The sequence below is a fragment of the Lutra lutra genome, chromosome 5 (genome assembly GCF_902655055.1).
Source record: "Lutra lutra chromosome 5, mLutLut1.2, whole genome shotgun sequence".
Taxonomy (NCBI): Eukaryota; Metazoa; Chordata; class Mammalia; order Carnivora; family Mustelidae; genus Lutra; species Lutra lutra.
In genome coordinates this window covers 100,456,868-100,481,562 of record NC_062282.1, presented here as the reverse complement: position 1 = coordinate 100,481,562, position 24,695 = coordinate 100,456,868, and the positions used below count along the sequence as shown (strand labels likewise).

At 37.7% G+C, this 24,695-nt stretch overlaps 1 protein-coding gene across 2 annotated transcripts in view; it reads right to left on the bottom strand.

Moving 5' to 3' along the window:
* The window catches only part of TNPO1 (transportin 1), an 87,436-nt gene that overhangs the window by 35,361 nt on the left and 27,380 nt on the right, over positions 1 to 24,695 (bottom strand). Inside the window, exons 1-6 of one of the 2 annotated variants that reach the window (XM_047729136.1) lie at positions 13,566 to 13,707; positions 13,319 to 13,432; positions 10,538 to 10,613; positions 6,024 to 6,173; positions 2,386 to 2,492; positions 760 to 893 (exon numbers count right to left, since the gene is read on the bottom strand). In XM_047729136.1, coding sequence (XP_047585092.1) covers positions 760 to 893; positions 2,386 to 2,492; positions 6,024 to 6,173; positions 10,538 to 10,613; positions 13,319 to 13,423 — 572 coding nt within the window. In that variant the 5' untranslated portion in view covers positions 13,424 to 13,432; positions 13,566 to 13,707. Of the gene's footprint in view, positions 1 to 759; positions 894 to 2,385; positions 2,493 to 6,023; positions 6,174 to 10,537; positions 10,614 to 13,318; positions 13,433 to 13,565; positions 13,708 to 24,695 lie in introns of those variants that run through there. The other variant, XM_047729135.1, reaches the window with a different exon arrangement.

Sequence of the window (24,695 nt, the reverse complement as noted above, 5' to 3'; positions counted from 1 at the left end):
AAGAAAAAGAACTAAATACAGAATTTATGCGAGAGAAAGATGCCTGATTACCCTCTGGTCACACTGTTTAAACCATAATCCTTTGAATACAGCTTGGGATCTTGGGGGTAAGCTCCAAAGGACATCTAAACGAACAATCACAGCATATGCAGTAAAGTTCATGCTGTTGGATGGATATCCTTAAACAACCACATCTAGGAACCCTCTTAACTTCTACTTTAAATAGCAATATGGTTTTTGGTCATTCTACATAAATTAGAAACAACAAAAAACAAAGCAACTACCAATCAGAAGAGCAATGACTTTTCCACAGTAGCAATAAACAAAAGACAAGTTAGATTAAAACACATTAATTGGAGATGGGGGGGGGAAAGTACAGCAGTTTGGGGGAACTTCTGGTATAGTTACAGACAGGGGTCTTACACACTTAAACTGTGTGAAAGCATCTTGATAATTATAGCTTGACAGGATAACAGATGATAAGTTAGTCAAAGGTTAACTTAATATTTAAATATAATCTTGCAACAACTATATGCTAGGCACCGTTTAAGAAACTAGGGATATATACAGGACAATAGAGCAGCCCAAGGTTAACTTCTGCCCAAGCAGGCCTACTGATTGCACAGTGTTCTAAAAAATCCTTCCGCCTTTACGCTCCAAATGTTTTTAATTAGATATAAAACTCTTAATCTAAAATTACTAAATAATCCAGATGTCATATTGGAGGGTGAGTTAATTTAATACTGCCTACACAAGTACCTGATTTTTGGACTACTGTGCTTGAAGAACTGTAAAAATTTGGGGATCATGATGTTGAGAGGACGGTCCAACACATCACTATCTAAAATCTCAGCAGAATCTTCACAGATCTTCTGAAGGGCGCCAAATGCTCCCTGTGAAAGACATTTATATCATTAGAACTAAAAATGAAGGCATTTGAAAAGCAAACTGAAGAATACTGATGAATTTGTATGAATTAATGTTCTCAGTCCCCATCAAATACTGCCTCATAAAATCCATAAATTCAGTCATCAATTTTAAGACAGAAATCACTATACCACTAAGTTATCTAAAATTTCAGTTCAAATATAATGGTATGTTTTATCTTAGCATTGAATGACTTACAATTAGAGGATATTCTGGTTGGCAGAAACTATAGTAAAAAAGCTAACTTCTCCCGAAATATTCTGGTGAATTTTAGAAGTCAGAAAGTCTTAACATCATTTAAAAGTTACTTAATATGTAAACCATTCACTGGATCATGGTGACAAAATCAGTTAAAAGGGCAGAAAATTTGAATTAGCAACTATTTTCCTATAACCATTTTTACACTAAAGGGGCCAACCTAGACCTCCTAAACACAATATGCAACCTACTAATTACACCAAACATCTAATTTACTGCTTATAATTCCACCAGGAGGAGAAACCTGGTGCTTATTTTCATGGTACAGTTAACTGAAGAATACTTTCTTTTTCAAAATGTGACTTATGTAGAAGCTCCATAATTTCATGATTACTGCAGTTTTAAGTTTTTATTCTTGGTTAGTGACTGTTTTTAAAAATTCTCATCTCCTTTCATATACCAAAGCACAATTTAAATTTTAATCAACTCTTACTCGATGGTTGAACACTATTATTATTTTAGTTTCTCTGTAATCTTAGTGTATTTCTTAAGTGTTAATGGAAAATGTATATATGAGAAAGTAATTTTTTTTTCTGGGGGGAGGGAGGGGAGAAGTGGAACTTTAGAGACCCCTTTGCTTACTCCCTCTCTTTCCAGTCCCTCCTTTCCTTCTTTCGGATCTGGCAACAAACTGCCAAATCAAAAGACCACTTAAAATTTTTTGTTAGGTTATTTATTTAGAAAAAGCAAAATACCTAAAATGGTTTCCATTCAAAACAGATTTCTACACAAACTAGAGGCCTGGTAATGAAAGAGATATTTAAAAGTACTAATAAATAGTGAGAAATCCATGGACTTCCTTTCCCATACGGAAAGGTTGCTATTTATCAGTGGCAAATAGGAGATTATAAGCTAGATTACATATACTTCAGCCATGTCATAAAATAAGAGGCATAGAAACAATTTAGAGAAGGCTGAAAGTGCTCAAGGTTGGTAAATTTAAATCTTTGAAAAATAGCACATTAATGGATTGACTGATTATACGTCCTTCTAGCAATTACAGTAAAGAGGCTTCAGAACTTAACAGTCATTATAGAAAACAAGAAGATAAATGGTCACTAATGTAAAATAACAGGGTAACTTGAAGCTTTCAAGTTTTTGAAGTTGTATGTTTCAGAGCAAGTATTTTTTCCAAAGGTTGAAAATACACAACATGACAAGAAAAACAGAGAAGAAAATGTGAAAAGCGTATTTCTTTACCTCACAAGTGTTGTAATCTTCAGAATCCAACAGGCTACAGAGTTTCGGTAGGAGGTCAGGCCAATTCTGCAATTCTCCCTTGGAAGCTATGGTTGTAATCAGAATACCTTGAAAGGAAACACATACCATTAGGGAATCTGACTGCATTATGTCAGATACTGCCACACGAATGCATGCATGCACACACGCTCATTTAAATGGCCCACATCAGCCCAGGACCTCTTTTCACCCCAACACATCTGTAGAAAAACCACAGCATAAATCAGAGGTTTCTAATCTTGTTTTCCAACACTTCGTTTACCTTCTTTTGTACTTTTAACAATTATCTGTACAAAAAAACTACACGCCTCGCTCTTTTCCAACAATAACAAGAACAGTTCCACTCATTATAGGTGATCCCTGAACAATGTGGCCAGGTTAGGGATGCTACCCCCCCAGTCGAAAATCAACACGGAACTGCAGACTCCTCAAAACTTAACAGCCTACCGCTAACTGAAAGACTCAATGATAACATAGCTGGTTAACAAATTTTGTATACATGTATTTTATATGGTTTTTACAATAAAGTAAGCTAGAAAAAATGTTATTAAAAATCACAATACAAATACATTTATTTTATCTACAGAAAAACCAATTCCACATGTAAGTGGACCCACGCAGTTCAAACCTGTACTGTTCCAAGGGTCAAACGTGTTCCTCCTTTTATAGAAATTGTACACAAAATAGTAGAAAGAAAATATACCAAAACATTAGCAGAGCTTATCACTGGGTGATGAGTACCTGAATCTAGTAGTTTTTAACAAAAATGCATAAAGCGAAAATCAGCTTTCTGACTAAGCTAGGACGGATCACAGCCAAGGACCAAGGTAGGGAATATTAAAGTAGATGGACCATCAATGGCTAACAATCCTGTGTGCAACAACCCTTCTAGTGTGGAAAGACCCACACAGTCCTCCATCAGTTCCCACTTATAGGATCAAGGATGAATCACTGGCATCATCCTTGTTTTTCTCTGCCTTAGCAAATTTAACATGAGTAAGATAATATACTTCATTTGATGATTATAGACCTTTTAGTACCATAATTAAGATTTGTATAAACTCTGACAGTAGGCAAATTATATGCACTCTAAACTTCAAAATACTAATTTGTAAAAGTGAGAAAAAAGAAAAAGTGTTCTCTTGCTATTTTGAGAACTCACAGTGAGACAGGCAAACAAAATGCCTGCCTGGCATACAGTAAATAATCAATTACTAAACAGTGAATTTTTCTTGTTTCTGTGTATAAATGGTCTTTGAATTTTCCACAGTTAGTTTTGAGAAGATTGCTCCCAGTGGCAAAGCACTAAAAAGCCTAAGGTTGTTAGCCAATATGTACTCTGCACTAAAATCAAACAACCCCCCCAAAACCCCCCATCAATTATATGGTAAGAGTCAATGGATTGGTAGCATTTTTTTAAAAAATATTTATTTATTAGAGAGAGAGAGAGAGATCACAAGTAGGCAGAGAGGCAGGCAGATGGGGAGGGGGAAGCAGGCTCCCTTTCTGAGCAGAGAGCCCGATGCGGGGCTCGATCCCAGGACCCTGAGATCATGACCTGAGCTGAAGGCAGAGGCTTAACCCACTGAGCCACCCAGGCGCCCCAATTGGTAGCATTTTTAAGACATAACCCTTAAAACAGTCTTCTAGTAAGATCAAAAAGCATCAAGGCCAAGGGCAGAGCTGCTCCTTCTTCCCAATTTTTCTTTCCTAAAGTTAAAATTTTTAAGAATTAAGGGTAAAAGCAAGCTCTGGATCTGCCTAAAGAAAACTAAATATGTCTTAAAAAAAAAAAAAAAGCAGTAACAAAAATTAAATGCCAAGCTACAACTTGGCACTGACAGACTGCTGACATGCATTACTTCTGCTAGAAGAACATTAGAGAATGTTGATAGACCAACAAATTCAAATTTAACTGGCCCATATAGTTTCATCTACTCCCCGAAAAATCTTTTTCCCATATTATGTAAACACACATAAATGATAGTCACTAAAATAATAAAATTACAAACCAACCACATACTCTTTAACAGGAGAAACAATTTTACATTTGTCTAATGGATTACCGCACAGTCAACAAAATGTAGTCTTCTCAAATAAACTTCCTCGGCAAGATTCCTAATATGTAGTTAAGATTAAAAAGATTTGAGAAGTTTGGCATATACTCACCATTCTTTTTTACCACTGTCAAGAGGAGGGCAGAACATTAGGAAGGTATAAGAGTCCATCAGAATAAACCAGGAATTCCCTTTTCTCAAATCACAAATGCCCTCCATCCATCCCATTTAAAATCAGTGTTAATAATGGCAGTATTTATTTTGGGAGAAGTCACAGAGCCTTTGTTTTTTAAGTAAAAGATGTATTGGGTACTTTTCCCAAACCCACCACGAGACAAAAAATACAAAAGTAAAAGAACATTCAATGAAAATGATTTAATCATTATGGAGGTTCTTAACTGACTTCCGTTCAACCAACCTGCCAGATTAACGGAAGCTTTCCAGATCTTTGTGAAATGTAGTTGCTTTAAGTCCCATGGCATACTGAATGCTGCCCTTTAGTAGGCCACTTTTTAAGTCCTCCTGCCTATTTCTGCGTCCATGAATGCTATCACCAACTATCACCCAACAGTCAATTGTGTTTACTCCCAAACCTATTTATACCAGCTATAAACATTTTAATTCAGTATTACATAAACTGATAGTTCTTTAAGTTGAAGAACTCTGAAGACTCAAAAATTGCTGTAATTAGATACAGACAAGGCAATTTTTTTTTTTAAAAGATTTTTATTTGACAGAAAGAGGGATCACAAGTAGGCAGAGAAGCAGGCAGAGAGAGAGGGGGAAGCAGGCTTTCTGCTGAGCAGAGAGCCGGATGTGGGGCTTGATCCCAGGACCCTGGGATCATGACCTAAGCTGAAGGCAGAGGCTTTAACCCACTGAGCCACCCAGGAGCCCCAAAGACAAGGCAATTATTAAAAACAAGGATAGAAAATAACAAAACCTAATGTCCTATTCTTTCTTTTTTTTAAAAAAAGATTTTATTTATTTGACAGAGATTACAAGTGGGCAGAGAGGCAGGCAGAGAGAGAGGAGGAAGCAGGCTCCCCACTGAGCAAAGAGCCCGATGTGGGGCTCGATTCCAGGACCCTGGAATCATGACCTGAGCTGAAGGCAGAGGCTTTAACCCACTGAGCCACCCAGGCGCCCCCTAATGTCCTATTCTTAAGTTGTTTTACGAAATTTTCTTTCCACGTAAAGAAAGTGCAATGAAATTATATCCCATGTTTATTATACACGGAAGTCAGATAGTAAGGAACTCAAAAAAAAGGCCATAGTCCTAAATTAGTATCATTTGTTTATGTCCCACTTGATGAACTTTGAATAAGCAACTACCAGTGACTCTGGTCTCACTAATTAAGGGCTTTTACTACAATAATGACCATTATTTCCAAAGCATTTGAAAGTGGCAATGAAAAACCCCCCTCTCCTCCAATTCAACATGAAACGGATGACAAAAGTTCCTATGAGAATAGTCTACCATCTCAAAAAACAATCCAGTTACAAACCAGAAAAGCAAAACTATGTAACAATGTAACTTACCTACAGTGGCTCTAATCAAAGGAGAGGAGTCACCAATATTGTTTAAACATTCACTCTTAATAAAGTCTGTCACACCATTTGGGAAGTTCTGAAAATGCGCTTTCACGTTATTCTTTAAAATGAGACCACTCAATGATCTTGTGGGTTCATCTGTAATAAAACAGCATTATTGACTTTTAAAGTAGTTTTCATTTCAAAATATGAAAGAACAGTAACTTTTAAAATACTTATATTCAAAAATTGATTGCAACATTCCAGTAATTTTGCTATAACCAGGAAAAAAGGAAAGCAAAGTATCATAAATGACTATCGGAAGATTAGCTCCATGATTTGTAGTTCAGAGTTTCTCGACCTTGGCATTATTGACATCTTGGGTCAGATAATTCTTTGCTGGGTGTTGTCCTGTGCCTCCTATGATGTTTAGCAGTATTACTGGCCAGAGATGCCAGTATCACCTTCCCAAGGTACTAACAACAAAAATGTTTCCAGATAATGTCTGGATTGTTGGAGAAGTTGAATGGATTGCAATGGGGGGTGGGGAGGGGGGCAATCTGCACCTGGTTGAGAACCACTGACTCAGTTTGAGTTAATTTAGTTTATATATGGCCACTGTACTCAAGCTTTATTGGACCTGATACAAACATCAAATTACAGATCTGAAAGTATTAGTGACTACAAATATCCTATTAAAAAATTAAGTGGACAAAGAATACATGGGATCACCTCCACATACAAATAAATGATGTTCATTTATATCATGTTTTTCACTTGACTCTGAGCTAAAAAGAAAAAAAGGGTAAAACAGTTTTAAAATTTTCAGAAGTTAAAAATAGAATTTACATAAGAAAGTTTAGTCCATAGATGGGTGTCAACAAATTTTTAAGAAGAAATTTAATACCAGTAGAATGTAACTGATGCTTTACCAATTGGCATCACCACCAGTATTAGTAATAGTTAATATCTTTTGAAGCTTATTAGGCACTAACACTGCTAAGTGCATTTCAAATAGTGTGCTTTTAATCCTCACAACCTCATGAGACAGGAGTTATTATCCCCACTGCATAAATGAAGAAACTGAGGGCTTTGCCAAAGTCACAGAAGGCTATTAAGTGGGGAAGCCAAAATATGAATCTCAGGAGCCTGGCTCAAGCCTAGACTTCAATGCATGCTGCAATATCACCCTCCTTAAAAGACTGGAAGACATGAAGAGCTGGTGTGGGGAACAGAATATGCTATTACAGCACTACTGTTTTACAAACGCTATTTAAAAAACTGAATACTCTGAGTTTGTTCTAGTTTGCAGTATGCTCCCATAGTCTGACTGGCACTGAAATATTCCAGGGTGATGTATACCGACGGGCAAAAAGAATAGCAAAGTTTCTCTGCACATAAACCCCATTCAGGTCATCACAGCAATATACTCTGAAACCTTTTATGTCACCATTTAAAAACTTCTTTCTGGTTTCAATTACAACCCATTCCAATGAATAACATAAAAACAAAACAGAAACAGTTCTAAATTCTCTTGCAAGTTTAAAACTGCCATAAAATAAACGAACAGCCAGATTTTTAACTTCTTCAAGCAATAATCCTTTTGTCTAAATTAGCCCTTAGTAATTCAGTCATATAATTTTATCTTAAATGGCATGTATTTGTTTATAAGAAATCATTACTGTTTTTTACAATAAATGCTGTAAGATGAAGCATTTTAGTAAGTCACAATACAAAGCAGAAATGGTTTAAAATTAAAAAGCATTTTTTTTTTTAAAGATTTTATTTATTTATTTGTCATAGAGAGAGAAGCGAGAGTGAGCACAGGCAGACAGAGTGGCAGGCAGAGGCAGAGGGAGAAGCAGGCTCCCTGCCAAGCAAGGAGCCCGATGCGGGACTCGATCCCAGGACGCTGGGATCATGACCTGAGCCGAAGGCAGCTGCTTAACCAACTGAGCCACCCAGGCGTCCCTTAAAAAGCATTTTTACATTAAAATATTTACTTAAGCTAAAACATGTCCTGTCCTAAATCCAAAGAGCCACCAATCAACCATTTACTGAAAAAAAAAAAAAAAAAAAAAAAAAGTTAAGGCTTTACTTTGTTGGACCTCAATTTGCTATTAGATAAGCTTATCTCTGAAGTCTCTTCCAGACCTAAAATTTTACTCCATACTTCAGTGTAAACAAATTCACAAGAGGATGGTGGACAGATTACTAAGTAAGCATTTCCATTTAAAGATGTTATTTATGTTCCTTCAATAATATGATGATCCCAATGCCAGTTTTGTTTAAAATAAAAAACCAGACAGAGTAAACCTGTGTTCCAAACAAGACCCAAGAATATTATGTTACACAGATGGTAAGCTCCTATGTCCTTTGAGAAATGGTGACTAATGAAATGAAGGTAGTCACCCATCCTCTCTTGCTTTTTGAATTCTGTGGTTCCTTTTAAAAATACTTACTCTTATATCCCCAAAACTTCAAGAAAGAGTATAATATTCTAACAATCTCTAATATTTGGAATTTAGGGTGCACACACAACATGACAGAGTAGATGGCTTGGTGAAAATAAGTTTAAAAATTTTCAAGTAGAACAGTTTTACAAAAATTCATTTACTAAATACTAAAGTTCTTAAAAAAAAAGAGTAACACTAATTTGATTATTATTATGTAGGAAAAATAAAATTTCTATATTAAGAAAAAAGTATTAAGTATATTTAAAAAACAGAGTATTAATTGCTGAATTTAAATATATGCTGAAGGAATTTCTAGTTTCTTAAAACCTAGATTTAGGAAAAGTTTTAGTTTCCACTACATCCCTCAATCACAAATTAAAATCGCTCAAGTTAACCAGAATATTTAAAATTAATTAAAAACAAATCACTGTACTCTATAAATTATCAAAATCTTAATAAAAGAAAGATCAATGAGGGGTGCCTCGGTGGCTCACTCAGTTGAGTGGCCAACCCTTGATTTAGGTTCAGGTCATCATCTCCAGGTCCTGGAATTAAGCCTGGGTGGTCAGCAGGAAGGAAGTATGCCTAAGGACCCTCCCCAGCCCTCTCCCTTTGCCCCTCCTCCCACTCATGCCAGTGGCTCTCTGTAAAATAAACTAATAAATCTTTAAAAAAAAAAAAAATTAGTGAGAGTTTACTACACATTAAGGCCGTTAACCCCCTAGAGCTTTGGAGATGAACCCTTACAAACGGTTTGGTAGTCTAACACAGACATTATATAGCTGAGAAAAGCAAGACAGGTGAAGCAGTGTCACTAAGACTTGCTTCCCAACTCCCAAGTGCCCTTGGTTTTTTTTCTTTTTAACTAATTGCTCTGTGGCTTCTGAAACACTAATCACTGAACAGCGTATGATGTTTACATTTAGAGGCCAATTACTCCATAGTATTTGAGTGCCTTTTGTGCATATGACAATGTTTCAAGAAGGGAATCTTCAATAATCAAATAACTCTATGAAGAACACCTCTCACTACAGTGTAAGTTCCATGAGGGCAGAGATTCTTATTTTGCTTACTTTTATTGCCCCTGAGCCTGGAAATGAAGTGGTGCTCAACAATATTTGTGAAATGAATAAAATCTACTGGGACACATGACCTGTATTAGAAACAATCAAATGACCACACCATTTAAAAAATAAAACTAGGGGCGCCTGGGTGGCTCAGTGGGTTAAGCCGCTGCATTTGGCTCGGGTCATGATCTCAGGGTCCTGGGATAGAGTCCCGCATCGGACTCTCTGCTCAGCGGGGAGCCTGCTTCCCTCTCTCTCTGCCTGCTTCTCTGTCTACTTGTGATCTCTCTCTGTCAAATAAATAAATAAAATCTTTAAAAAAAATAAAAAATAAAAAAATAAAAAATAAAACTAGTTTAAAAATAAATAAGTAAAACTAATTTTCAGGCTTTGAAGTGGCATAAAAATAATTTAAGACTATTGCAGAAGAACAGTTAACGAAAAAATTTCATTACACTGTTCAGTGTACTTAGAAGTTAAAAAAAAACAACACAAAAGTTTATGAAGAGAATGATCCCTATTATAGTTAAATTTAAAAATGTATATAGCCATAGAAGACTGCAGAATTCATTAATCAAGAGTAATAGTAATTCTCTCTGGGTGACACGACTAAGTTAATTTAAATTTTGGTTATATGAACTTTCAATTTTTTTTTTGTTCTGTACCCACATAAACTTAATTAGTAAATCCTACATTCAATCTGTGTATTAAATCAACCTTTAAGACACCCATGAATAAGAATTCAAGCAAAACACCAAAGCAGACTTTGAAACACTCTTTTCAGTCACAAAATATGAGGGAATTTATTATAAAACACCCAATTAACAACCTAATGCTTATTAAGCATCTAAATACTTAGACTCAAGTCTCGGCTCATTCCACATATGTAAAGTAGTGGTTACTACAAAATGCAAAACCTTTAAATTAAATAACTCTCAGCCTATTTTAATAGGTCTTGAAGACCTTTCCAAGTAGTTTTATCAATACAATCCTTACTTACCTTCAGATTTTAATTTTGTAAGAACAAAAATCAGGTAGTTGTTAAAATCTGGATATTGATTGAGTTGTTCCAGTTTCTAGAACAAACAGTAGTTAAGGAAACTTCTCAATGTAATCTAGGGAAAAAACTAAGCGTTTTCAATCTAAAATCAAGAATCCCTTTCATGGTATTTTTAATCCAGCATTTTTTTCTCAGTAAGAATAAAGTTATCTTATTAAAAGCATCAACCTCACCATGAGATTTCTTAGGTGCTTTATGACTGAAATATTAAACTTACTATTTTATATCAATTATATTCATTACAACATAAGCCAACTTCCACCTTCATGTTCAACATAGCAAAAAAACTTTCAAAACAGAATTCTGGATTTATTTGAACTTTAAATACCTTAATTAGAAGGGTATTTAGATACAAAAATAATGACAAAAATGAAAAGCATTCCAAAGAAATAAAATCATTGAGAGAAATTAACCTTATAAAAAGTGCTTTTAGTAGACTCGTTTTTCCAGAGTTAAAAAACTGACTATAAAATGCCACTCATACACAAGTCTACATATCAAGTCTTATTACATAAAGTCAGTATAAAATTACTGAACTGCAACAGTTCTAAAATTGTTCCCCCTCCCCAAGACTTACCATTTCTGGTGACTTAAATTTGCAGGTATTTCATTCTGTTGGCAGTCAACAGTAACGTTATGTTCTATTATATCTTTCTTCACTCCCCTTTAACCTCTAATACCCTTCTTAATAACACTCCTAATTGTGTTTTATTAGACAAATATTCAAATGTTTTCACTGAGATCTAGATTTTTTTAAATTAATCCTATGGTACAAACTCTAGGTACACTGTATTAGCTATTTATTTCATACTAAAATACCCTCAATAGTTAGTGGTCAGAATTAACTAGCAAAAGACATTCTCTAGAAAATTTCCAAAGTCTACTTTCCTTGACAAAGAAAAACCCAGTGGTTTCTTTCTTTAGTGAATGGTCAATATTAACAAGCTGATGTGCTAACTTTTCAAAAATACTTCCTGGTAAGATTTACTTTCTTACAACTTGGGCCATCTATCCATATTACTAATAGTCTTGCAAAAGGTGCTCAAGCCTATACAGAAACAACAATAAAATAAATGCTTTCCTAAGGACACACAAAAGAACAAAGTCATTCATCATTACGCACTCTGAAAATACAAAGCAATGTGTACTTTTAAATACGGTTCACGTACTGAAATTTTATTTGTTCTTTATGCAGCAGGCATATCATGCTCCAGGCACAGAATAAACTGTAAAATTGATTGTCAGCCCAACCACAGTACCGGGCATATAAAAGGTATTTAATAAATATGTACCAAAATAGAAAATAATGATATACAGTGCTATAGAAGAAATTACAAGGTGGTTACGGGCTTGGCTAACTTAAGAAATAACTGTGTCATACAATTACCTGTAATTCATTAAATATCTTGTCATTCCTACAGCCATGACAACAGAAATTAAGACTGGGCTACAGCAAGGTTTCAGATACAAGGTCCAACACACTCCAAAGCTACTACTCTTAACCTCAGCACTAGCACATTATCCTCTCTGGTTTTAAATGAGCAGTGTATTATTAAATAAGAAGTTATGTACTTCCTCGCCTATTTAAAGTTTTAACTTAGAGTAGCAATGCAGTACTTCGACTTCAACTTACTTACCAGAGTTTCTGTCGGAACTGTACATAATTTCACCATAACAGCGTATTATATTCAAATAAGCCCGAACTGCACTAAAGAGCTTACTTACCAAATTTTATAGTTCTGTTCACTACCAATAAAAATCAAATTGTTTCTGCAACAACAGCAGACTTTTAAGTTTTTTTTTTAAAGAATTCTTTAGCCTCAAAGTAACAGGGATAAAAAGCTTATTTGTTGACTGAGTCAATCTGTCTCCTTTATCGTATCCAAAAAGAGCTTTTATTTGTCCACCGTTCAGGGCACCACAGACAGCAAGCACACACAGCACAGGTTTTGCTGCTTCTTTTAACCTTTCTGGGCTCTAAAACCGTAGCAATTATGACTGCAACCCCAGCAAACTCGGTAAACACGGAGTAACCGAGCAGTCAGCCTTTGAGCCAAAAAGACTATTTCCCTCAGGAGCCAGGAAACTTGCAACAGGTGTGAGCAAGAGCAGCCCCGGGGTAAGACCTGAGACCCCCCCCACTTGTAGGTCCTCCAACACTTTGAGAGCAGGGGTCTCGAAGAAACCCCAAACCAATGCGGCGGCAGTTTAAACCCCGCGCCAGCTCCACCCCATTTCTGGCTCGACGCTCGGCCGGCGAGTCCCGTCTCGCACAGAGAGCCCTCCACCCAGACTCCCGCTCGGACCGCCGCCCCTCGGCGCGGGGCGCATTGTGTGGGGCCGGGGGTCCGCGCCGCACCCGGGGCGCCCGCCCGCGCCTCTCTCCACCCCGTGGGCAGGTCAGCAGTGGGCGGGCGGGGACGTGGCGGGCCGGCGGGCGCACATGTCGCGATCGCGGGCGGCGGCCGAGAGCCCCCGCCTCCCGCGAGCCGGAAGCCGACGGGAGCGGCGGTACCCCGGACCCGGGCTCGAGGGCCGCGTGCGCGAGGCGCCGGGCAGGAGCTGCAGCGGCGGGCGGGCCTCTCCCCGCCGGCGGGCGGAGGGCGGAGGGATCCGGGGAGCGGGAGGAGGGGGAGGGGCGGCGGGAGCTACCCGGCCGCCGGGAGCGGGCCCCGCGCGGGGCGAGCTGCGCGGGCGGCGGCAAGGCCTCGGAAAGGATACTTGTTGCACGGTTCTCTGGATGGTGGTGTCTGGGGACTGGGACTCCTTCAGCAGCTGCAGGATTTGCTGAAGCCCTTGCTCGTCAGGTTTCCACTCATACTCCATCTTGGTTTGCTGCAAATAAAGCCAGACACAGGAAGAGACGGAGCAAATGTTACTCCCCGTGCACAGGCCCGAGGGCTTCCCGCGCCGAGCAACCCCCCTTTCCCCTCCAGAACGACCCCTTTGCTCCCCAGACGCCTCGGACCTGCTTGGGGTGCCCCGAAAGAAGTCTCGTACGGAGAAACCCGGGGGGAACTGATCCTAGCAGCTCGGCCGCCAACGTCTGCTGCTGCTGCCGCCGCGGCCGCCGAGCGCAAGGAGCCGACCAGACTGAGTCACCGCGAATTTGCAATCTGGCCCCTAGATCCGCTCACGGGAGCCCCCTGGGTCCTAGTGCCACGCAGTTTTCTCCAACCCAACCCAAATGGAGTTCTGTCCAGATTATTACTGATTTAACGACTCATCAGAAGTTGAGTTCTTATCCAAACCCCTGCAAAACACCTGAAGAGATCTGATTTTGGGTATTAGTCATTTTAAGTTAACGTGGTGAAAAATGAAGAATAGGGAAAAGAGCCTGATAATTCCCGACAACTCAACAATACTTAGAAAAATAAGTTTACATTTCAATTTGACATACATAGCACTAATATTTGGTCTAAAAAGTTAAGAATGTAACCACAATCCACACTTCGATATACACTAAATGTTGCATTGACATTTGCAGAACGTGACTGAAAAAACTGCATTCTTCATAAACTTCTGATCTCAAGTGAAATAAATTCCATCTGAAATAACCACATTTCACAACTAAGGACTTTGGGGCGAAGGAAAAACAAAAATAATGTAATCTTATAAGTGGATCGTGTTTAATTCCATTGAAGTGTTCTTACATTTTCTCATTTCATTCTCAAGCCAACCTGGGGAGGTATTAGCCCCGATATCAACCTATGGCTCAAAAATATCTGAGCAAATTACCATAGTTTATTAGTGAAGACTGGGCGAAGTATAGATTTCTTTTTTTTTTTTTAAGATTTTTATTTATTTATTTGACAGAGATCACAAGTAGGCAGAGAGGCAGGCAGAGAGAGAGGAAGGGAAGCAGGCTCCTGCTGAGCAGGGAGCCCAATGTGGGGCTCGATCCCAGGACCCTGAGATCATGACCTGAGCGGAAGGCAGTGGCTTAAACCCACTGAGCCACCCAGGCGCCCCCGAAGTATAGATTTCTTAAGCTACTAAGAGTTGCATTTGCTACAATCAGTTGAAACTATATTAATGACAGTTTCATTAAAACATGCTTAATCAAAAACAGAACTTGAGAATCAAGTATGAATTATTTGTAAAAATCAAACAGTATGATGAAAGAATATTTCATATGGCTTTATTACCACATGATGGTTTGACAGATGAAATTAGTCCCTTCCTAGTAGGAGTCCCTTCCTAGCAGGGGTTAAAGTTACCTGACTTTACCTCATGTCTCTAGTTAGCATTTTCTTCCCCCCCCCCCCTTTTTTTTTTAAACCTTTCCTCTCTCCTTCACCCTTATTTTCTGGTTAATATCCTGTAGTGCAGCTTTGCTCACCACCTCCTACAGACTCCTTCAACTACCCAAAATGAAAACCCAAAACCAAAAATAATCTAGACATGATATCTGTTAATATTGTAGTTTATTCCAGTCTTCATTCTGTGTACTTATATGTACCTTATATTTCATAATAATGGGGTTGTCCTGTTTTTTGCACACCTTCATATATCATTATAGTTACTCAAAGTGCTTTTTAAAAACATGATCATATTCCCTTGTATTGCTGTGACATAATTTTAATACACTTTGATATATATACAATCTATACAAATCATAGGCATACAACTATATGGATTATTACAAACTGAAGATGCCTGTGTAACCAAAGCCCACATCAAAATATAGATCATTACCAGTACCAAGGTTTCCACTGTACCCATTTCTCAGTCATCCAAAGTAATCCCTATTATTAATTTCTATCATTATAGATCTCTCCTTCCCTCTTACTTCAGAAACTTGTTAAAAATTACAAAAATTGGGGGCACCTGGGTGGCTCAGTGGATTAAGCCTCTGCCTTCAGCTCAGGTCATGATCCCAGGGTCCTGGTATCAAGTAAGCCCCACATCAGGATCTCTGCTCCGCAGGGAGCCTGCTTCCCCCTCCCTCTCTCTCTCTGTCAATAAATAAAATCTTAAAAAAATATTTTAAAAATTACAAAGATTGTGGGCGCCTGGGTGGCTCAGTGGGTTAAAGCCTCTGCCTTCAGCTCAGGTCATGATCCCAGTGTCCTGGGATCGAGCCCCACATCGGGCTCTCTGCTCGGCGGGGAGCCCGCTTTCTCCTCTCTCTCTGCCTGCCTCGCTGCCTACCTGTGATCTCTGTCAAATTAAAAAAAAAAAAATCTTAAAAATTACAAAGATTGTAACAAATCAAACAACATGGTTGTACACATAAAGTTAATCAATCCTACCTCTAAGCTTATGTCCATGACAGAATCCATTTTAAGTTTGATATGAATCCTATTACACTTTTCTCTATTCTCTAACATACATATAGTTCTGGTTTTGTTGTTTTAAGATCATACTACAAATTATTAATGCTACAACTTTTAAACACATAATATACCATTCATTCCCAGCCAACATATAGATTTAGCTCATTTTTTAATAGCTAAATATGGGTCTTTAGAATGGTAGAACATTTGTTCAACCACTTAACTGGCTTCCAGGATGCTTGTACTTTTTTTTTCTTTTTCAACCACAATAAACAACACACACACAAAATAATCTTGTACTAATGTCTGTACACAATAGTGGCAACTCAGTGGGATTATTAAACCAAAAGTATGTGAACTTAAAAATTTCTAACAGTTATTACCACATTATTTTCTAAAAACAATTATGCAATTCACACTCACCAACAATATGAATGTCTCTCATATCTTCACCAGCACATTCTTTTAATTTTTGTGAATCTAATGGGTGAAAATTTAATTTCTCCTGATACTGGGGTATGGGGACAGGGGGAGGTTAAGAGGAGGGAACCTAAAAATCTGAACTTTAGAGAGCTGGAGCTGCAACCATGCACCTCACACCAGTGTAGGTGACATTTGGATAGCCTACTTAACTCCTTAGCCACCCTTCTGAATAAAGGGAAGCTGGGGCCAATAGCAGCCAGTCCAAAAGGCATCCATCTGGAGGATGAGTGCCTCATAATATCATTATCATGCTTCTGTCTTTATACCTGCACCAAAGTAAGTAAAGTCCTTTTTTTTCCCTAAGTTTGTATTAAGAACATTTAATTTGATGATGGGATAGGTAGAACGAAGATAAACCATTCCCTTACACCTACCTCAAGTTATTGGGAACAAAAGATTCTCAAAAATATGTGGTTAACTGCTTGATAAGAGAGAGATCTGAAGTCATTTTGAACTTCTATGCTATATTTTTCTTATTGTGGTAAAATATACATGATATAAAATTTAGCATTTTTTAAAACATTTTTTTTTAAGATTTTATTTATTTGACAGAGATCCAAGTAGGCAGAGGGGGGACGGGAAGCAGGCTCCCCGCTGAGCAGAGAACCAGATGCAGGGCTGGATCCCAGGACCCTGAGATCATGACCTGAGCTGAAGGCAGAGGCTTTAACCCACTGAGCCACCCAGGTGACCCAAGATTTTTTTATTTATTCGTTTAACAGACAGAGATCACAAGCAGGCGGAGAGGCAGGCAGAGAGAGAGGAGGAAGCAGGTTCCCCGCTGAGTAGAGAGCCCAATGCGGGGCTCGATCCCAGGACCCTGGGATCATGACCTGAGCCCAAGGCAGAGGCTTTAACCCACTGAGCCACCCAGGTGCCCCTAAAATTTAGCATTTTAACCATTTTAAGTGTACAGTTTAAGGGCATTAAGTGCATTCTCATTGTTGTGCAATCACAATCCCTATTTCCAGAACTTACCACATTTAATAGCCATTAAAATCAGGAAGAATCTTCTGCTAGGGTGGCCAGAGGGTTCACAAATCTAGATAACATCAGAAGCACTTAAAGCTAACCAAGGACACCAGATTCTGAGGCAGAACTCATTATTTAAATAGTAAAGTACATCCATAATAAATAGAATATCAAGATTAACACTGGATGTTCTTAAAGTAATTATAATTCTTTATATATGGTGAAGACTATGATCTATGTATTTCAAAAAAGGGAAGTAGTGCTTCAAATTTTTCTCTTTTAGAGTATGCAAATCATGCTGATTGGGCCATGGCATTCCATAGTGAACACCCCCCAGCAACCAAAGGCTCTTCATTAGTCAAGGCAGTTATTTGAACTAGCTAGATAGAAGATAACACCAAAATAGAAAGTAGTCTGCTAAGTTACCATAAGATATCATTTGGGGCCTTCAGCAAATGAAAGACTCCCAAACTGTTAAGAACTTAAAAGTACATAAAAATTTTGAATTTTTTTTTTAAAGATTTTATTTATTTATTTGACAGAGAGAGATCACAAGTAGACAGAGAGGCAGGCAGAGAGAGAGAGAGAGAAGCAGGCTCCCTGCTGAGCAGAGAGCCCGATGCGGGACTCGATCCCAGGACCCTGAGATCATGACCTGAGCCGAAGGCAGCGGCCCAACCCACTGAGCCACCCAGGCGCCCAAAAATTTTGAATTTTGCCAGAGTTGAAAATCATGCAAGGTAAAGACACTGGTTGAAAAAAGTAAAAATAAATCTAGTTTCTTCCCTGCTGGAGGGGCTGTAAAATACAGTTTAAAAAGCAGATGGGAGGTCTGGACTCAACCAACCTAAGTTTAAATCCTAGTTCTTCCACTTAGTAGCTGTGAAAACCTGGGCAAGTTAATTAATCTCACTGAGCTTCAGTTTCTCAACTATAAAATAAGACTGTATCAACTCTGTAGTAGGATTATACGTACCTGCCTGGCATATGGTATGATTTGAAATATAGTGGTTTTTTAAAAGATTTATTTATTTGACAGAGAGAGAAAGAGAGAACGAGCAGGGGGAGGAGCAGAGGGATAGGGAAAAGCAGACTCCCTGCTCATCAGGGCGCCTGATATCATGACCAGAGCCCAAGGCGGAGGCTTACCTGACTGAGTCACCCAGGTGCCCCTGAAATACAGGAGTTTTACTTGTCACATCATTGGTTTTCCACTGCCTGCAAGATAAAAATCTAACTTCTTTTTCACGGAGGAGGCCATTCATGATCTGGTCCATCACCTCTAGGAACAGCTTTCTCTCTTATGACTTAACCTCAAACTTTATGCTCCACCAATACCAACTGAGTCTCCAATACCTCTGAGCCTCTGAATACGATTTCCTGTCTGGAATGTTCTCTTTACATTTGACAATTTGGCAAACTCCTTGGCACTCTTCAGATGAACTATGCTCATCTATTCAATTTCTAATATTTACTGAGAGTCTTCCTTGGCACTATGATTGATACTGGATACTATTTTTCTTTCATGGTATTATTCCAGGACCTCCCCATTAAGACTTACATGTTTTTTTCATTACAGATCTAAAGTTTATAGCTATTGCCATTTTGGAAACTATCATATTATAATTATTTCCAGGTCTGTCTTGGCAATAGATCATGTGTTCTTTGAGGGGGACAGTATCTTTTTGCCCTCTTTGCCTAGCAGAGTCTCATTCAATAAATATTTGCTGAATAAATACTATTGCTGTTGCAGTTAATTCAACTGAGTATTAAGCTGAGCAACTACCATGTGCTCAATGAGCAACAAAGATTCAAAGGTATGTAAAATACTGTTATTACCCCCACTAAACTCTGGTTTAATGAGAGAGACAGATGTGTGGTCTGTGAATGATATGAATCAGGTGCAAGAGTAAGAGAGAGGAACACAAATATATTTGGCCAGGAAGAGAAAAATGCTTTACCCTCTCTTTGGTTCAGAGCTTTTTTTTTCCTTCTAATTTCAGTTACATTCAAAAAAATATTTACTGAGGAGTCAGATGTTTCCACCTATATGGTGAATTACAAGAATGTGATAAATACTGCTGTCATTGACATAATTTCCCAAAATAGTGAACAACTCCAAAGAAAACAAGACATAGTCTTCCTTCAATAGTACAGTAGTTTTATTCCTGGAAAACTCAGCATTTAATTAAAATCCTGCAAAAAATTCCTTATGCATATGTAAAATTATGTTAGGCTTTAGGCTGACATTGTTTTCATCTATGTGACCATCTAGTGGGATGGTCAAAAATCATTCGGGGCTTAAGATAATTCTTAATGGTGAACATCTAGAATCCCTCAGCCCCACCAACTAAATGCCAAGAGCACTTCATCAATTCTAAGACCCTCCTCGACCCCCACCCCAGAGAGCAGCACTATGGTAGGAGAACGACTATGGCAGAACAAGTATAAGGGACATTAAACTTACCCCTTTAGGAAGTCAGAAAAGAATGACTTTTTGAAGAAATGACTTTTTGCCTGAGACTCTAACAGGAATTACCAAAAATGGAAGTGAGAGGCGGGCAGGGGCTAAGAGGACCTCACAGCCATGTTAAGGGTTAGCATACATACTAAGGCTAACAGAAAGCTTATGAAAGGGGTTATAAACTAATAAAAGACACGATCAAATAAAAATATGGAAGAGAATTACTCTTCCTAAGAAGTAGAAATGAGAAAGGAGAGGTTAACTTCCTGCTGTTCAGTATTACGTTAACTTTCACAATAAGCATAATATTTTCCTAACAAAAAATGATTTCTACATAAAACCCATCAAAGTGGGAAATCAGTGGAGGGCAGGAGCTGCAGATCTAACTGTCCATTCTGAATTTAAAATGGAGTTCCAGGAGCCTGGGTGCTCAGTGGGTTAAACAGCCCAAATCTTGATTTAGGTTCAGGCCATGATCTCAGGGTCATGAGATCGAGTCCCACCTTGCGCTCTGTACTGAGCGCGGGGAGCCTGCTTAATTAAGATTCTCTTTCCCTCTGCCTTTTCCCTTCCCCACTTTAGCTATCTCACTTTCTACAGACAGATAGATAAAATGGAGTTCCAATCTCTCAGAGTTTGAGCCCCATGTTGGTTGCAGAGATTACTTAAGTAAATACACTTTAAAATAAAATAAAATAGAGTTCCAGTTTGTTAGGGGAAAGGCTGTCATCTTTCACACAGAGCCAGAATACTACCAAAATATCTGGTACTTATATATTAAAAGGATAAACACATATATTATTTTGTCAGTAATACCAATAGCTTAAAAAATACCAACAGCTAATGTTTCTGAGAACCAGTGTCCTAAGCACTCATATATGCTAATTTAATCCTTAGAACTCTATGATGTATTAAAATTACCTGTATTTTGCAGAAAAGTAAATTGAGGCAGCAAGAAGTTAAATTACTTGCTTTATTGAGTAAGGTTACTTACATAATAAACAAAGCCCTGATTCAAACCCATCTAATCTGGCTCCAGAGTCCAGTCTGTAAGCCTCTGATATACTGCCTTTCTAACAGAAACATCAATTTCTGTAAACTGGTTAATCATAAATAAAACCATTTGTATGCTAAAGGAATAACATATACTTGATACCTTGGTCATGAGGTAAAAGAGAAAAGTAAAAATCATATTTCACTATTGTAAAATAAATAAATAAAGCAGTATATATATCGGAAACATATAATAAAATGGAATATTTCAATAGTGCTGAACACACGAATTCAAGATATTCTAAATCTAATCTTTACAACGTTTTGTTGTAACTGGGTGGGTAAGTATTATCTTCATTTGATAAACAGATACAACAAAATACAACTTAAGTCATTTGCTGAATGTGAATCAGAGCTGTAGACTTCCAAAGTCAATGTCTCTTACACTGGCTTTGTACAAAAAGATGCTATGATGAACAAGGAAGAAAAAAAAAAAAAACAAAAAACAGAGATATCCAAAGGGCTACAAGGAAAATAAAGATACCTAATAAAACTTTTATGAGAAATCAAAGATCAGATATGAAAGAAAAAAAGGCAAAGTCTAAAGGTAGCAAATTATTAATAACTTAAAAAATGAGGTGTTTTAATGTCAAAGAATCAAAATGTCTACTGGCTTGTTAAATTATAGCTATCAGTGAAACTACAAAGTTCTTTAAGAGATTCTATAAAGTAATCAGCGATCAAGGCTCAAGAACGAAAAGGAGAAAAGCAAAACCCAACTGTATAGCCCAAGCTGTTTGAAAGGTGCTGGAACAGAGTAAAGGGGAGGGACCATAGCATACAGCTTCTCTGATGTTACAAGGCTTGAGGCACATAATAGGTTTTAAATCATCCCTGATTGATTGGAGTGAATGATCTAGCTCACCACTTGGAAGGATTATGCTAAAAGGCTAAAATTATAATCCTTAGGCACTACAATTTATTGTCATCTAAAAGCAAAAAAGATTAACAACAAAAAAGAAAATGGAAAACAGGTACTAAGGGAAATTTAAATAAATACATTCTTAGAGCGCTCTTTCAGGAAGACCTTTAAAGATGACTAGACATATGACTCAAATACTTTACAAACATTAAAAAAAAAAAAAGGGAGTCTAGTATCAAAGTGAACAGGTGATAAGAAGGAAAACTTGATCTCAAAATCCAATACAATCTACAACCAGGTATTTCCTAGATACTTCAGCTCATTTAATATTCACAACAGCAGTATGAGGTAGATATTAACTCCATTTTATATTAACTGAGGTTGAGCGAGGTTAAGTACTTGCCTGGCCAGTTTGTGGCAGATTGGGCATTCAAAACCAAATCTGTGTGATTTTAAAGTTTCAACTGTGCCTAGTAATAACAGCAACCCTGTTATCATTTATGGAGCACTTCTTATGTGCCAGTTATTATACTAAGTGCTTTAAATGCATGACCTCACTGAATTCCATGAATAGGGACTATTATCATTTCCATTTTCCAGAAAAGGTACAGGCTTAAGTCAAGTTAACGAATGCATCCAAGGTCACAGAGGTCATAATGAACAAAGGTGGGACCTAAGCCCAGTTGTACCTGACTTTAGGGCCTGTCTACTGAACCATGCCATTGTATTTTTCTCATTCTGCCACTTTCATGAACACCTGACTAACCATTAACTGAACTCTTGGGTAGACTTCTTGAGTAAACTTCTCTCTTCCTCTCTCTTCCAAACATAACCAAAAATTCAATAGCTCTACTAGTTAGTATTCACTTTCTTCAGATCAGGTATGGTAACTGCACCTTGCTTTTCAGAGTTTAAACTTTTCTTTCCAGAGTTTACACTATTCTTTTTTTTTTTAAGTTTTATTTATTTAAGCTGTCTCTATACTCAATATGAGGCTTGAACTCATAATTGTGAGATTGGGTTACATACTCTTTGAAATGAGCCAGTCAAGCGCTCCAGAGAGTTTAAACTATTCATTTTTATTATTATTATTTTTTAAATTTATGGACTAGTTTATTATAAAGGCACTATATCAAAATATCTTTAATAAATAACTATCATCTTTACTTCACTGCCCAAGCACAAAAATTCCATTGGTTTAAAATGACATTAGCAAAATGTGTTCATTACACAAAAATGTGTTCTTAAATTTTGTCTATACAGATCAGGAAACTATGGTTTTCCATACTAAATCATGTCTATACATAAAATTTGGGTTAACTTTTTAGTTGAAAATAGTTGGCAATCAATTGGTATAGTAAGGATATGCAAAATGTGCCCGTGGGAGTTGTTTATTAATATTGACCTTAAAAAACTATATGGTTGATTTGCATATTTTGGTCTGATGTCCTTGTGAAGATTTTTTTATTTCTTTCAAAATGGAAATTTATTTTTATAATTAATTTTAGAGATGAAGGTCAGTGATTCATCAGTCTTATATAATACCTGGTGCTCACTGTATCACATGCTCTCCTTAATTCCATCACCCAGTTACCCCATCCACCTTACCCCCTCTTTCCCTACAGTTCAGCTCATTTCCTATGATTTAGAGTCTCTTATGGTTTGTCTCCCTAATTTCATCGTTTTATTTTTTCCTCTCTTCCCTGATGATCCTATTTTTTTTAAAGATTTTATTTATTTATTTGACAGAGAGAAATCACAAGTAAACAGAGAGGCAGGCAGAGAGAGAGGAGGAAGCAGGCTCCCTGCTGAGCAGAAAGCCCGATGTGGGGCTCAAATCCAGGACCTGGGATCATGACCTGAGCCGAAGGCAGCGGCTTAACCCACTGAGCCACCCAGGCGCCCCTGATGATCCTATTTTTTAAAATTCTACATATGAATGAGTTCATATGATAATTATCTTTCTGATTGACTTATTCTGCTTAGTATAAGATCCTCTAGTTCCATTCATGTCATTGCAAATGGCAAATTTCTTTTTTTGATGGCTGAGTAGTATTCCATTGTGTGTGTGTGTTCCATTGTGTGTGTATATATGCACATATATGTACACTTATCTATACACACACACACACACCACATCACATCATATCTTTTTTATCCATTCATCTGTCTATGGACATCTGGGCTCTTTCCATAGTTTGGCTATTGTGAACACTGCTGCCATAAACATTGGGGTGCAGGTGCTCCTTCAGATCACTACGCCTGTTATCTTTGGGGTAAACTCCCAGTAGTGCAATTGCTGGGTCATATAGTAGCTCTATTTTCAACCTTTTGAGGAACCTCCACACTGTTTTCCAGAGTGGCCGTACCAGCTTGCATTCCCACCAAAAGTGTAAGAGGGTTCCTCTTTCTCTGAATCCTCGCAACATGTCTTCTCCTAACTAGTTATTTTAGGCATTCTGACCAGTGTGAGGTGGTATCTTGTGGTTTTGATTTTATTTCCCTGATGCCAAGTGATGTTGAGCATTTTTTCATGTGTCTGTTGGCCATTTGTAGGTCTTCTTTGGAAGAATGTCTGTTCATGTCTTCTGCCCATTTCTTGATTGGATTATTTGGATTATTTGTTCTTTGAGTGTTGAGTTTGATAAGTTCTTTACAGATGTTGGATACTAGCCCTTTATCTGATATTTCATTTGCAAATATCTTCTCCCATCCTGTTGATCATCTTTTGGTTTTGTTGACTGTTTTTTTGCTGTGCAAAAGCTTGATGAAGTCCCAATAGTTCATTTTTGCCTTTGTTTCATTGCCTTTGGAGACCTGTCTAGCAAGAAGTTACTGTGCTTGAGGTCAAAAGAGGTTGCTGCCTGTATTTTCCTCTAAGATTTTGATGGATTCCCACCTCACATTTTGGTCTTTCATCCATTTTAAGTCTACTTTTCTGTATATGGTGTAAGAAAACTGTCCAGTTTCATCCCTCTGCATGTG